The sequence below is a fragment of the Cebus imitator genome, unplaced genomic scaffold (genome assembly GCF_001604975.1).
Source record: "Cebus imitator isolate Cc_AM_T3 unplaced genomic scaffold, Cebus_imitator-1.0 Scaffold453, whole genome shotgun sequence".
In the NCBI taxonomy this organism is placed as follows: Eukaryota; Metazoa; Chordata; class Mammalia; order Primates; family Cebidae; genus Cebus; species Cebus imitator.
Window position 1 is genome coordinate 182,179 of NW_016107768.1, and position 14,872 is coordinate 197,050.

The 14,872-nt window shown below is 36.9% G+C and overlaps 1 protein-coding gene across 1 annotated transcript in view; it reads right to left on the reverse strand.

Moving 5' to 3' along the window:
- The window catches only part of CKAP2 (cytoskeleton associated protein 2), a 23,820-nt gene continuing 8,948 nt past the window's right edge, over positions 1–14,872 (reverse strand). Inside the window, exons 5-9 of the mRNA XM_037732550.1 lie at positions 14,779–14,872; positions 11,912–12,082; positions 9,788–9,857; positions 3,317–3,572; positions 1–2,535 (exon numbers count right to left, since the gene is read on the reverse strand). Of these exons, the coding sequence (XP_037588478.1) occupies positions 2,298–2,535; positions 3,317–3,572; positions 9,788–9,857; positions 11,912–12,082; positions 14,779–14,872 (829 nt within the window). The 3' untranslated portion in view covers positions 1–2,297. The remainder of the gene's footprint in view (positions 2,536–3,316; positions 3,573–9,787; positions 9,858–11,911; positions 12,083–14,778) is intronic.

Here is a 14,872-nt window from a genome sequence, read left to right on the forward strand (position 1 = left end):
TGGCTTACAAGCAAGGGTTTTTAATGGCAGGGGTACACTTTAGGAAAGTGGAAGTTACAGGCAAAATCATAAATCAATACATGGAGGTTATAATTGGTTTGAGCCAAAAAGGTAAGTATCTTGAAGCAGGGGCTTACAGGTTATAGGTAGATTCAGAGCTTTGCAATGGTTAAAGTAGGGCTTTGTGTAAAAACTTAGGGTCAGCAGAAAGGAATGTTAAGGTTTTGCTTGTGGGCATGATTCTGTCTAGGCCCCTTAAGAAGAAATCTAGAACAAAGAATGGTGGTAAGGGTTTAGTCCTGTTTCCCCTTATCTTAGGTCCACATGACAGTGGGTGGGATTTTTCATCTGGCATGAATCTGGGTTCCTAAAAAACTCAACATGTGATGTTTCATTTTTATAGGGAACTAAACATTGTGTCCTTATTCCAGGCTGCTCATTTACTTTTTTGAGGCCAGCTAAGGTACCTGGATTTTCCCTTGAAGAGACTCAAGATTTTTTTATTAGTATGCATGGGAAGATCCAAGCAGGCCCGTGAGAGAGGTCCCTGCTACATTTCTGTTGGATGCTTATGCACAGTATCACATCCTTGGACATATTTAGTTTGGAACAAACCTAGGGGAGACATGTAATAGCTATCCTTAAGCATCAGAAAAGGAGTTAGACCTCTGGTTGAATGTTAGAACTAGGACCATTTAGAGACAGATTTTCCCTCAGTAAAAGGAGAAAAAAAAACAAAAACTAAAACTAAAAACTTGTCCAAACATAAAGTTTGCATCTTGAGTTCTCTTTCAGAGAGACATTTCAAGCTATGCTATACAGACAAATGAATTATATGGTATGGATATTAAAAAGCTGAGAGTGCATCAAAGCTTGACTTCATTCAAAGTATGAAAAACAACCAAAGGGCATAGTGATTGTTTTTGTTAAAGTGAAAAAAACTAGGTAAAGTTTATATAAGTAGACTGATGATTTTTGAAGAGAAAATATACTATTAAGCAAAGTGTCAAAAACCTCAAGTCAAATCTTACAATGTATTTCAAAAGCAAAGCTAAAATTCATTCCCTGTAGTTAAACTGCATTTCATCAAGTATTTGTTGAAATAAACTTCATGAAATCATTATACGGTTATTTTTATTGTATACATATCAGGTACACAGAATAAAAACCTTACTCTCTAGAACATGAGAAGTCAATAGAAAAAAAGATACATAAATGGAATAAACATAAAAATGACTAAGCATGAGATCTTCAACCACATTCATATAGTTTTTAAACTAATCTTTTACAATTAAAAAGTCACTGATTTGAAACCATAGAATTGATAGATGATGTGTGCCATGTAAGCATTAGTTTAGAAACTTACAATTTTAGTGGTGGTATTTATATGTGGAGAGAAAAATGTGTAACTATCAAGTATTTTAGAAATGCTTTCTAAACTAGAATGACAAAATGCTTTCTAAACTAGAATGACATTTATCCAGTATGATATATTCTTTCCCTACTCCATTCTAATTGTTTAAAAACTACCAAGTGAAGTTACAAAAGTTAAACCAATAAATCTGGCATCTTTTCTTTCTTACACAAAGTATCTTCTCTTATAAATGGGGTTAATTAAGCACCCTTCTTGGTGACCCCAGTTATAATCAAAAGATGCCATGAGACCACAGACTGCCACTGACGAAGAGAGACAGTGCAGACACTTTCATCAATCAATAGGCAGTCCAAGGGACAACAGAACACAAGTCTGGGTAACATGAATTTGGTGAGAAAGCAAGCTAAACCTCCTGTGTCTTAATATTCAAAGTGAGTCATTCTATACAATTTTTAACTTTCATACTAATCCAAGAAAGCCCCCCCAAAAATTATTCTGTTTAATGGTAGGGAGATCATAACTTTTAAAAACATGTCAATGCAAACATACACATTTTAACTGGAATAACTCATTTTCTAATGATGTATCATTACTGTACTTATAGTTGGTAAAGTGAACAGCCTAGTATTTTAACCTATTTATATTCAAGGAACATAGTAAACTAGCTGACAAAATTTACCTATCTTAAAAGAAAAAACTCAGTCAGTTGAGATTCAAACAGCAGGATTAGCTTTCTAATGCAGAGGACAACTCTGGCCATAACATGAATGTTAGTAAAGAAGCTCACTGCCATGAATACTTAAGATACATAGGTACTTGGCCAACTTCAGTCCTAAGGGCAATATAAAGCTACTCCAAACAAAACACCCCACAAATCATAAAAACCCAATTCCCTATCAGAACTTTAGTTCTCTTCTGTCATTTAATCCTCAGAGTACATCCGGCACAGTGCTGCATTAGGGCGGCATACAAAAGCTTCAGTTTGTCTTCCCAACTCCGTTAGCTGTTCTAATGAAGACACACAAGGATAATGATCTTTTAACATATCTGGCAATTTAGAGGTTTTCTCTTGAAGACGTTGAGAACGTCTCACTGGTGTTATAAACTTCAGCTCCTTAAATGAGGAATTTGTTTCATCAAACTGCACCTTCTTTTTCATACTGAAAATTAAAACAATATTCTCAGAGTTCAAAAACATGTTAATGTTTTTAATCTGTACTTTCATGACATGTACCATACCATACAGCTTGTATGTTATAAGCATGTAATTGTCTTTTAGAGAGGTACAAGCTCATTGAAGTGAGAAACTTATCCTTTTCTCAATTTGTCATTACAGCTTGTACACAGTAGATACTTGAGTATCTAGAATTGGCTAACTCCTGAATGCCAAAACCTACTGTTATTAATAACCACAGGTTAAAGTAAAATCTTATAAAAGTTTTCTTTTTCAAAATGGCAATATTTACGGAAAGTAAACATAGTATTTAAAAGGTGAAATGTCCCAATGACATTCTATTTGTTTGAAAACTTTTTTTTGTTTTGAGACAGGGTCTTGCTCCGTCATCCAGACTGGAGTACAGTGGCATGATTTTGGCTCACTGCCACCCCTGCCTCCCAGGCTCAAGTGATGCTCCCACCTCAGCCTCCCAGGTAGCAGGGACTACAGGCGCACGCCACCTAGCCCAGCCAATTTTTTGTAAAGACAGGGTTTTGCCATGTTGCCCAGGATAGTCGTGAACTCCTGGGCTCAAGTGATCTGCCTGTCTCGGCCTCCCAAAGTGCTGAAATTAAATGCATGAGCCACCATGCCCCGCCTGAAAACTTTTCTATGTTAACAAATGGTAGCTGTAATCTGAAGGTATCTCAAAGATTTTTACATGCCATATTTATTATCCCCAAGCATCAAAAAAAATCATAGTACATTACATTTTAAATGTTTACCTTTGCAAGTATGGCGTAGTAGACACATTATATTTAATTAAGGAACTTGTCCTCATTTCTGTATTGGGGGTTTTAATATCATGGGTTGGATCTTTCGTTTTGCTGTCTTGCTCCTTTTCACAGTCTTGCAATAGGTCATCTCTATGATGTTTACTCTCCATTTCCGGTTTTTCTGGCTCTACATCACCACCTGTATCTTCAATACTGACTTCTGTGACTAATTCCTTGGTTGCACAAGCCTTCTCCGTATTTTCTTCTATAGAAAATACATTTATTAGATTAAGCTTTTGGCTGAATTTTAAGAACAAAATCAGAAGACATTAAAGTTATTCCTAGTTGGCCAAATTTTCAAAATAAAAGAACACAACTGCCATCACCAAACCATTCCTTTTCCTCAGCCAACTATATAACAAACCGTTGCCAACTATTTAACAAACATTTACTATTATAAAATGAGATAAATGCTATATATGTAATAAGAACAAAGGACTATTAAAACCCACAAAAAGGAACAACTAACTTTGCTTGTGGTACAGGGAGATGGTTAGGGAATGCTTCACAAGTGACATTTAGACTGGGTCTTGAAAAATGAGTAATTGACCAAGACCAAAGAAGACAACCTTCCTAGGCACATAAAAGAAAATGGTCTATTAAAATAACATTAAAGGGCTAGTGTGTTTAGAATATAGGGTAAGGGGCAAGGGAGGAGTGGGAGTGGGCGGTACTGAGCTCAGATAGGTAAGCAAGAGCTGGACTGTAATGAGCTTTATATGAAAGAAGTTTGGTAAAAAAAAAAAAATTGACCAGACACAGATCTAATTAAATTTGGTCAATGTAAAGGATTGTCTAGAATGACAGAGAATGAAAAGTAACAATCTGGGAGGGAAAGAAGACGAAGTTGTTGTAATAGGCTAAGTAAGTTAATAAGAGGTTGGATAGGAAGGAAGGGTCCAATTTGAGAAACATTTCTGAGTAAGGACCTTTTTTTAAGAGACAGGGTGCCTGTCATTCTGTTGTCACCCAGGATGGAGTACAGTAGCACAATCATAGCTGACTGCAGCCTCAACTTCTCAGGTTCAAGTGATCCTCCTGCCAAAGCCTCCCAAGTAGCTGAAACTACAGGCGTGCGCCACCATGCCCAGCTAATATTTAAATTTTTTGTAGAGATAGGGTCTCACTATGTTGCCAAGGCTGATCTCGAATTTTTGACCTCAAGCGATTCTTCCACCTTGGCCTTCTGGTGTTGGGATTATAGGCATGAGCCACCATATCGACCCGAGTCAGAACTTATTAACAAATGAAGGCGGCCATGTGCGGTGGCTCACGCCTGTAATCCCAGAACTTTGGGAGGCCGAGGCGGGTGGATCACGAGGTCAAGAGATCGAGACCATCCTGGTCAACACGGTGAAACCCCGTCTCTACTAAAAAACACACACACAAAAAAAATTAGCTGGGCATGGTGGCGCGTGCCTGTAATCCCAGCTACTCAGGAGGCTGAGGCAGGAGAATTGCCTGAACCCAGGAGACGGAGGTTGCGGTGAGCCGAGATCCCACCATTGCACTCCAGCCTGGGTAACAAGAGCGAAACTCCGTCTAAAAAAAAAACAAAAAAACAAATGAAGGCATGACTGTGTGGGAATGAGTGTGCATATATATTAGGAGCATCTTGTCTAAAATTTCTTGCTTAAGAGTTATAAATGCCAAAGGAAGGCTTTTTCTTTTCTTTTTTGGGACAATGGGATCTTGGGTATGGGATAGCAGTGAGGGCAGTCAAAGATTTAAAAATAAAACATGTTAGGCTAGAAATACTTGTGAGACATCCTGATAAATTCATTGAGCTGAAAAAAACCTCTAGATTTAATTATAAGACAATTATTAAAAATTTTTACTAAGAGAAATTTTAGTTGCATGATAGTGACCAAGTTTTTAGTAAGTGGAAACTGAAAAACAAGAACATAGATTAATTCAACAAATATTTAAGTGCCAAATACATGCCAGACATTCCATTAGCACAGAAGACTCAGTGGTCACAAACATTAGACACTGTTCTTGTATACTGAGTTTACATAATGCAAAAGACAGGACAAACAACTAAATAGTAAGCAATCAAATGCATCAAATATTGCATAGGGAAAAAACAGGGAGCACAAAACAGGTGCACTAAACCTAGGTTGAGAGGAGAGGGAATGGTACATCAGGGAAATCATCAGGGAAGGCTACTCCAAGGAGGTGACATTTGAGTTGACATCTAAAGGATAAGTAGAACTTAAGCAGAAGACTGTCTTGGAGAGACACGGAGGGAAAAGAGAGTATAACCTCTTTCAGGAAATGACAAAAAAAAATTCAGGGATGTAGTGGAGAGGGAAACAGAAGAGGCTAGACTCAGGAATTTATGCAGATGCATGACAGAATATTTTGGTTGCGTGTTGAGAACAGATTGGAATGAGGCAAGAGCAAAGAGGAGGGAAAGACAGTATAACCCCTTTCAGGAAATGGAAAAAAAAAAAAAAAAAAAAAAAAAAAAAGGAAATGGAAAAAAAAAAAAAAAAAAGAAAAATTCAAGGATGTAGGGAGGGAAAGAAAAGAGACTAGACTCAGTAACATGCAGATACATGACAGAGCATTTTGGTTCCAGTGTTGAGAATGGATTGGAATGAGGCAAGAGCAGAGTAAAAGTGTAGGTCATCTTGAATATAGATAGCAAGGAGAGTAAGGATGGAATGATGTAGATGGATCTTAAGAGACACTTAGGAAGTTAAAATGAATTTGATTAGCTGGGGAAAAGTGATGGGAACTGGAAAAGAAAGAGGGAGTAAACAATCACACCAAGATTCTGACTTGGAATTCATTAAGACAGAGAATTCATTCATTCATTAAGACAGAGAACTAAAAGAAGAATCAGGTTTAGGGGGAAATTATGTATTCAAGCTTGGCTATTTGTGTTTGAGGTAGCTGTGAGACATCCAAGTGGTGCTTGTCTCTTATTATTTGTCTTTCTTTTGAGACAGAGTCTCGATCTTGTTGCCTAGGCTGAAGTGCAATGGTGAGATCTCAGATCACTGCAATCTACGCCTCCTGGGTTCAAGCGATTCTCCTGCTTCAGCCTCCTGAGTAGCTGAGATTACAGGCATGCGCCACTACAACCAGCTAATTTTTTTGTATTTTTAGTAGAGATGGGGTTTCTTCATGTTGATCAGCATGGTTTGAATTCCTAACCTCAGGTGACCCACCTGCCTCAGCCTCCCAAAGTACTGAGATTACAGGCGTGAGCCACAGTGACCAGCCTTTTTTTTTTTTTTTTTTTAAACCCTCTCCTGAACTACTTCGACCACTAATGTTCTTTTGCTGTTTACAAATAACTGACTTGTGAAATTGGTTTTATATTCAGAACTTACAATTATACATTTCAGAAAGCCAAGAGTTTATGGATAGCTCCTTCCCCCATCTAAAGACTAATAAAATATTATACCTGCTAGAAAACACCAACTAGTATTATTCTGTAAGATAGGAACAGTAATTTAATCAGATTAAATATTGCTTTTATCTTTCCACACATCTCCAGAGATGGAATTATGAGAGAAGCTCTTTTTATGAAATATGAATTTCCACTTCACTGTGTTTGTGACTGAATTATTCTTAAACTTTTCTCCTCCTTTTTTTTTTGTGTGGTATACTAGTCTTTCCTCGGTGTCCCCTTCTCTCCCTGCTTCTCAAGCTCCTTCATTAAATACTATTAGTAAGATCAGATCATATAGATCTTTCATAGGTTCCCCTGGTGCATATTAACAGTCACCATAAATTGAAATAAATCCTTATAACTAAGCATGCTGCCAACAGAAGCATGACCTCCAACACAGCCATTAGCATAGTAATCAGCACAGCCATTAGCATATTAACCCCAGTGAACAGGTTTTTTTTTTTTTTTTTTTGCTAATACATGTAATAAAAAACTTATATAACATACTTAATTTAGAATTTGAGTATGCTCTTCTTTTTTTAAGGTTTAGCCCTTCAACCTAGATCTCTACATCTTAAATTCATTTTGCATACTACAAGTAGGGGTACTAATACTGTTCTGGAAAGCAATCTGGCAGCACGTCAGAAGACTTTAAAAGTTCAAACTGTTGGCACGGTGGCTGATGCCTGTTATCCCTACATTTTGGGAGGACAAGGTGGGCAAATCACCTAAGGTCAGGAGTTCAAGACCAGCCTGACCAACAGGGTGAAACCCCATCTCTACTAAAAATACAAAATTAGCTGAGCATGGTGGCACATTGCCTGTAGGCTGAGGCTTGAACCTGGGACACGGAGGCTGCAGTGAGCCGAGACCACACCATTGCACTCCAGCCTGAGTGACACAGGACGCCGTCTCAAAAAAAAAAAAAAAAAAAAAAAACTTCAAACTGTTTGACTCTTGTTAAAAGTAATCAAAAGAAAATAACTAGATATATAGGCAATTGCATACAATATGCACTCAAATATTTGCTTTGTAATATACAGGTATAGTAAATAATTGGAAACCATTTTTTTTTCCTTTCTTTTTGAGACGGAGTCTCACTCTGTTGCTCAGGCTGGAGTGTAGTGGTGCGATCTTGGCTCACTGCAGCCTCTGCCTCTTGGGTTCAAGCAATTCTACCTCAGCCTCCTGAGTACCTACAACTGCAGTTGTGTGCCACCATGCCCAGCTAATTTGTGTGTGTTTGTGTGTGTATTTTTAGTAGAGATGGGGTTTCACCATGTTGGCCAGGATGGTTTTGATCTCCTGACCTTGTGATCCGCTCACCTCAGCCTCCCAAAGTGCTGGGATTACAGACATGAGCCACCTCCACCAGCTGGAAACAGTTTTTCTAAAGTTGATTAACATTAATGGCTACAGTTTAATAAATTTACTATGTGTTATATACTATGATACTTTATAAACATTATTTCATTCAATGGTCCCCCAAAATCCCTATTTTACAGATGAAAGGGTATTTTTGGCCTAAAGTCATATCAACTGGCATAAACTTTATCTAAATCTAAAAATGTTTACACATTTTATGACTGAGAACTAATGAATCTCCTATCTCCATCTACTATCCCCAACAAAGAGAATTCTTGAATGAGCTTTTCTAGACAACACAAAGATCACAGAATTTAACAAGTGAAAAGTCTACAGATCTAGTCAAACTACCTCAATTTTAAGGCAAAAAATTAAAGCCTGGAGACAACACAACTTTTATAGACATTCAGTGACAAATCTAAATATTGAGCCAGATCGCCTAATTAAAAATTCTGTATACTATATAAAGCCATTTTATCTCAGAGATAGGTCAACACAAGTATAAGGAAAGAAACAACCTACATATATTAAAAGTTAAAAAAGATAAAACAAAAACTAATTTAGCAAAGAAATAGTAAACCTACAACGAGATACCGTTTCACACTAGTCAGAATGGCTATCCTTAAAAAGTCAAAAAATGGCTGAGCATGGTGGCTCACGCCTGTAATCCTAACATTTTGGGAGGCTGAGGTGGGCGGAACATGAGGTCAGGAGTTCAAAACTAGCCTGGCCAACATGGTGAAATTCCATCTCCGCTAAAAATGAAAAAATTAGCTGGGTATAGTGGCACATTCCTGTAATCCCAACTACTCAGAAGGCTGAGACAGGAGAACTGCTTGAACCAGGACCAGGAGGCAGAGGTTGCAGTGAGCCAAAATTGCACCACTGCACTCCAGCCTGGGCTACAGAGCAAGACTCCATCTCAAAAAAAAAGAAAACAGGAAAAAAAACAGACGCTGGCAGGGTTGTGGAAAAAAAGGAACGCGCAATGTGTTTTACATTGTTGGTGGGAAATTAGTTCAACCACTGTGGAAGTCAGTGTGGCGATTCCTCAAAGACCTAGAGACAGAAAAATCTTCAACCCAGCAATCCCATTACTAGGTATATACCCAAAGCAATATAAATCATTCTATTATGAAGACACATGCACATGTATGTTTACTGCAGCACTATTCACAGTAGCAAAGACATAGAATTAATCCAAATGCCCATCAGTGATAGAGTGGATAAAAAAGTATGGTACATATACACCATGAAATACTATGTGCCATAAAAAGGAATGAGATCATGTCCTTTGCAGGGACATGGCTGGAGGCCCATTATCCTTAGCAAACTAACAGAGGAACAGAAAACTAAATACTGCATGTGAGAGTTAAGTGATGAGAACACATGGACACCTAGAGAACAACGCACACGGGGGCCCAAGGGAGGGTGGCGGGTGGGAGGAGGGAGGAAATCAGAAAAAATAACTAATGGATACTAGGTTTAATACCTGGGCGATGAAATAATCTGTACACAAATCCCCACGACACATTTACCTATGTAACGAACCTCCACATCCTGTACATGTATTCCTGATCTTAAAAGTTTAAAAAAAAAAAAAACAGCCCTACAATTCACTTGAAGGAAATAAAAGAACTAAAACTTACCCAAATTAACTTTTTCTTGACTCTTCATTGTTAGAATATCTACAATTGTGTGTCGCATCTCTTCAATAGGCTTAATTTTTTTTTAATGAAGAAAGCAGACCCATGTAAGTTTTATTTTCTCTGACATGAACTAGGTATCCAAGTTGAAAATATTAAAAGTCAGTGATTAAAATTTCATACAGTATTTTAAAGTAAGGCAGTAGCTCTTAAACCATGCCTCTCAGACCACTAATTAAGATTGAAAAATGGCTGTCTTTTCTAATGTATAGACTAAAAATGAACTTGAAAGAGAATTTCATGTTTGAAAATTTCCCCATAATTTTACTTAATTAAGTCTTGCTGCTTTTCTCTTACATTTGAGTCTATGGTTATACTTTTGTTTCATATGCTATGAAATGTATCTCTTAACAGCTTAAGGTTGATTACCTCACCATATTTCATTCATTCAAAGACTTACTAAGTGCCCATTATTTACCAGGTATTATAAGCATTTACTATGTTCCATCCAACACATTCAAGATTAGAAAAGGTATGGTTCACAGCCTCAGTTCCAGAAGCTAGTCCTGAATTACTCAGCTATCCTGCTTTCAGTTTTTTTGGCTTATTTTTATTTTTTGAGAGAGGTGTTGCTCAGCTAACACAGGATGGAATGCAGTGGCATGATCATGGCTCACTAGTCTTGAACACCAGAGCTCAAGCAATTCTCCCACCTTAGCTTCTAGTACAGCTGTGACCACAGGTTATCTACCACCATGCTTGGCTAACTTAAGATGATGAGATGAAGTCTCATCATCTTGGTCACGAACTCTTGGACTCCTGCCTTGGCCTCCCAATGTGCTGGGATTACAGGCATGAACCACCATGCCTGGCCACTAATTTTATTTTAAGAGATGGAGTTTATGTTGCCCAGGCTGGACTCAAATTCCTGGGCTTAGGGAATCCTTTCACCTTGTAGTTGGGACTATAGGCACGCATTACTGTGTCCAGCCATCTTGGCTAATTTTGATTCTTGTTTTCCAGCAGCTTCTCCTCTGGTGTTACATCTTTCTGTTTACTTTATGCTTTCTATGTGAGCCTTGGTTCCAGTTTTGCATCCTTGCTACAATGTCCTAAGTTGCCTTAAGTAATGTCCCTTCTGATGCAACATAGTAGGGCCTAACACTCCCTACCAGGTAGCATTCTGTCAAATATAATTACCCTTCTGGAAAGGTAATTCACGCATGATAGCCACTGACAGACTATCTGCTGCATATCTGATTTTTTACTTAAGTGAAAAGTCAAATAGCATTTGTTGATTTTGTTGAGACTAAAGTGAACAGACCTTTCTTAAAAAGGAGTTTAAAAAAATTATCTATATAAACAATATCCAAGAATGTGTTTCTGAGAAATCTGGTCAAAAGGAAATATATTTTAGGAACATTTAACCATAAAAACAAAAAATCGCAACCAAACAAAAAGCTCGAGAAATGATTTATTGTATACCCAAAGCTTTGTGTATCAATAGGCTAGAGGAGATAGGACTATCCTATCAAGCCACTAGGGAGGTAACGTTAGAGAAACTGGTTTATTGCCGTTTTCTATATGCCAATAGGACCAATATATATAGTGTATATATTATACACTAATAATATACACTATAATAGTAAACCTGACTCACTCTCTCTATATATTTTAAACCTGACTATAAATATATAGTCGGGTTTACTCTTAAAGTGAAAGAGTTCTCTCAGAAAAACATAAGAGCTTGATAACATTTAGAGGGCTAATTTAATTTCTTTTGCTTTATATTCAATAAAGAAATTTTAATGTTAGATTCAGTCTCCCAGTAAATTTCCAACCAGGAAATGCATACAATAATATGCTAAAATATTTCATGCAAAAAGTTTCATTAAATGTACATTTCAGCTTACATCCATTTTCTAAAGTCAGATTATTCCTAGCACAAGAATGAAAGACTCAGAAGGCCATAAAAGCTTTTATAATGCAATCCTTGTGGCCTTTAAACATTTATTAATACTACATATACGCCCACAACTTTCTCAAGTTATGTTGTGATGTGTTTCAAATTAATTCTGAACTGTCTACTACACTGTAATAGTAAAGATAAACAACTTTTTATCTTACCTGAGCCCCTGCCAGAATGGCTTTCTCATAGATTGCAATAATATTTTCAACAGGACTTGTGATTGGTTCCATACGTAAAAGACATATCCAATATTTAACAAGCTTTTTGGCATCTGGAATATTTTTAATCAGGTCATTAACTGTGACCAGTATACCTTCTTTTGGACATCCCTAAAAGAGCAAGAAATAATGTGTGTGATATTTTTTAACCTACAGACTATGAACAATAATTGAACCTATGATAGTCAAGATCAATGATAAAGATAGCCATAAGCATAAAGCAAAAAATGAAATATTAGTTGAGACATTTATTAGTACAAAACGAACACTTACTTGGTGTTGATTTTATCCTTATATTGTGGGATTCCATTTGTTGCTAATACCTTCAACCAAATACTTATGAGTGAGAATAGCCCTGTGGAATTTTTTTCTCCTAATTGTCTTTGCTGGGTTTTGATATTAAGATTAAAATGAATCCATAATGGTTTATGTCAGTTACATATAGTTAAATAGTAGGCAGAAAAAGTTTATAGTATCAAAAGAAAAAACTTCAACTGAGCAGAAATAAACTCTGATTCTTTCCTATTAGAGAATCAGTTTTTCTGATTGTAACTTTCACTGGTGTTCAGAACCACAAAAAGTTGAAAGAGGCTCATGAAGAGTAGAGTCAGGTTCAGGTTTGAAATCATACTTTGAATTTATTTTTGGTATGGACCTTACACACCAGTAGGTGACCAAAACAAGATTAAAGAGCAGTCAGGAAACAAAGACAGTATTCTGGAGCTGATTATTACACTCCACAAGATTTTGGTCCAAATAGCAAAATTCTGCAATAAATTCAAAACCATGATGATGTTGCCTTAGATGAATGGAATTTCCTTTTTTTTTTTTTTTTTGAGACGAAGTTTTGCTCTTGTTGCCCAGGCTAGAGTACAATGGCATGATCTCAGTTCACTGCAATGTCCACCTCCCAGGTTCAAGCAATTCTCCTGCCTCAGCCTCTCAAGTAGCTGAGATTACAGGCACCGACCACCACACCAGGCTAATTTTTGTATTTTTAGTACAGACAGAATTTCACCATGTTGTCCAGGCTGGTCTCAAATTCCTGACCTCGGATGATCTACCCACCTCAGCCTCCCAAAGTGCTGGGATTACAGGCTTGAGCCACCGCACCCGGCCAGATGAATGGGATTTTGTTTGAGAGTATTTTAGGTAACTTGAATTTAATCTGTGATAATAATGACTCACACAATATTTGTGTTGCTAGTCTTTGGTAAAATATGTAATCAATGTAAAAAATAATGTGTAAATATAATGAATAGATTTAAGAAACAAAATATTAGAAGCAATAAGTAAATATCACCTCAGTGTATTACATAATTATCTCAGAGGACTCAAATATTTGTAATTCAGTAAAAAAAACCTAATTATCCCTTTGATACAGGTTAAGTATCCCTAATCTGAAAATCCAAAACCTAAAATGCAAAACTTTGAGTATCATCAGCATAATGAAGATGACCATCATTAACACCACAGAAAACGTACCTATAGGTGAAAATATGTGATAGGCTTATTAAAGGACTAGAGCAGCATTTATTCAGAAAAGAACAAGAAATTGTGTCCCTTATAAAATCAAGGAGAAACTTCTAAGACAAAAACCACTGCTAATGAGGCAGATGACTTGAAGTAACATCTTAAAAAGCCATCCAGCAGAATGCCTCCTTATCCCTAGAGGACCCACTGCCTGTTTCCTCAATTGCTTCTGATGTTTCTTCTCACCTAAAAAAGTAAAACACAGTATAAAATACCTCTTAAACACAGCATCATAGATGGAGGTTGATAATGTGCTGCTGTTTGTTGTTGCTGTTGTCTAACAGCTGATACGGGTATTCTGATTCTCCTGTGCTGCTCAGTTACTCTGAACATATTTTTCACTGTATTAATGTCGTTGTTTTTTATAAATTGTGATGTACTTATGTGTGAATAAGTGTAAGAAAATAATTGCTTATTAGTAGCACAGAAATTCAGAGTCAGGAATCATGGTGATGCCAGACAACCAGACTGTCCCATGGGTGGCTGACACAGTGACACCTTTGCTTTCTGATGGTTCAATATAAACAAATTTTGCTTCATGTACAAAATTATTAAAAATATTGTATCTTTAGGCTGTATGTATAAGCTATATATAAAACATAAATAAGGCCGAGCACAATGGGTCAAGCCTGTAATCCAGCACTTTGGGAGGCTGAGGTGGGTGGATCATATGAGGCCAGTAGTTTGAGATCAGCCTAGCCAACATGGTGAAACCCGGTCTCTACTAAAAATACAAAAAATGTGCTAGGCATGTAGCACATGCCTATAATCACAGCTTCTTCGGAAGGTGAGGCAGGAGAATGGCTTCAACCCTGGAGGTGGCGGTTACAGTGAGCTGAGATAGCCCCCTTCACTCCAGCTAGGGTGACAGAGTAAGACTGTCTCAAAAGCAAACAAATACACAAACAAAACATAAATGAATTTCATGTTTAGACTTGGGTTCCATCCCCAAGATATCTCATTACATATACACAAATATTCCAAAATCCAACAAAAAAATTTTCAATTACTTCTGGTCCCAAGCATTTTGGATAAATACCTGTGTATTTATATGAACTCAATGCAAAAATATAGTCAATTAAAGGCTAATAATCTCACAACTAATGAATGAAGCAGTATATCTCACAATAACTTAAAATAATCACAGTTCATGTCAAGGCAACATAGTATCACCAACATCACCGAGTCAAAAAGACTGATGATAAAATTTAATAAAATAATGTTTATGAAGGTAATTTGCAAACTATAAAATGCTAGGCAAATATAGACTCTACCTCATTAATCAAGTTCAGGCATTCAGAAAATGTGTTGTTTACTTTTTCAGTAAATAATCTTTGTTCATCTTCTTCTGCCATGGTAGTCCAAAAA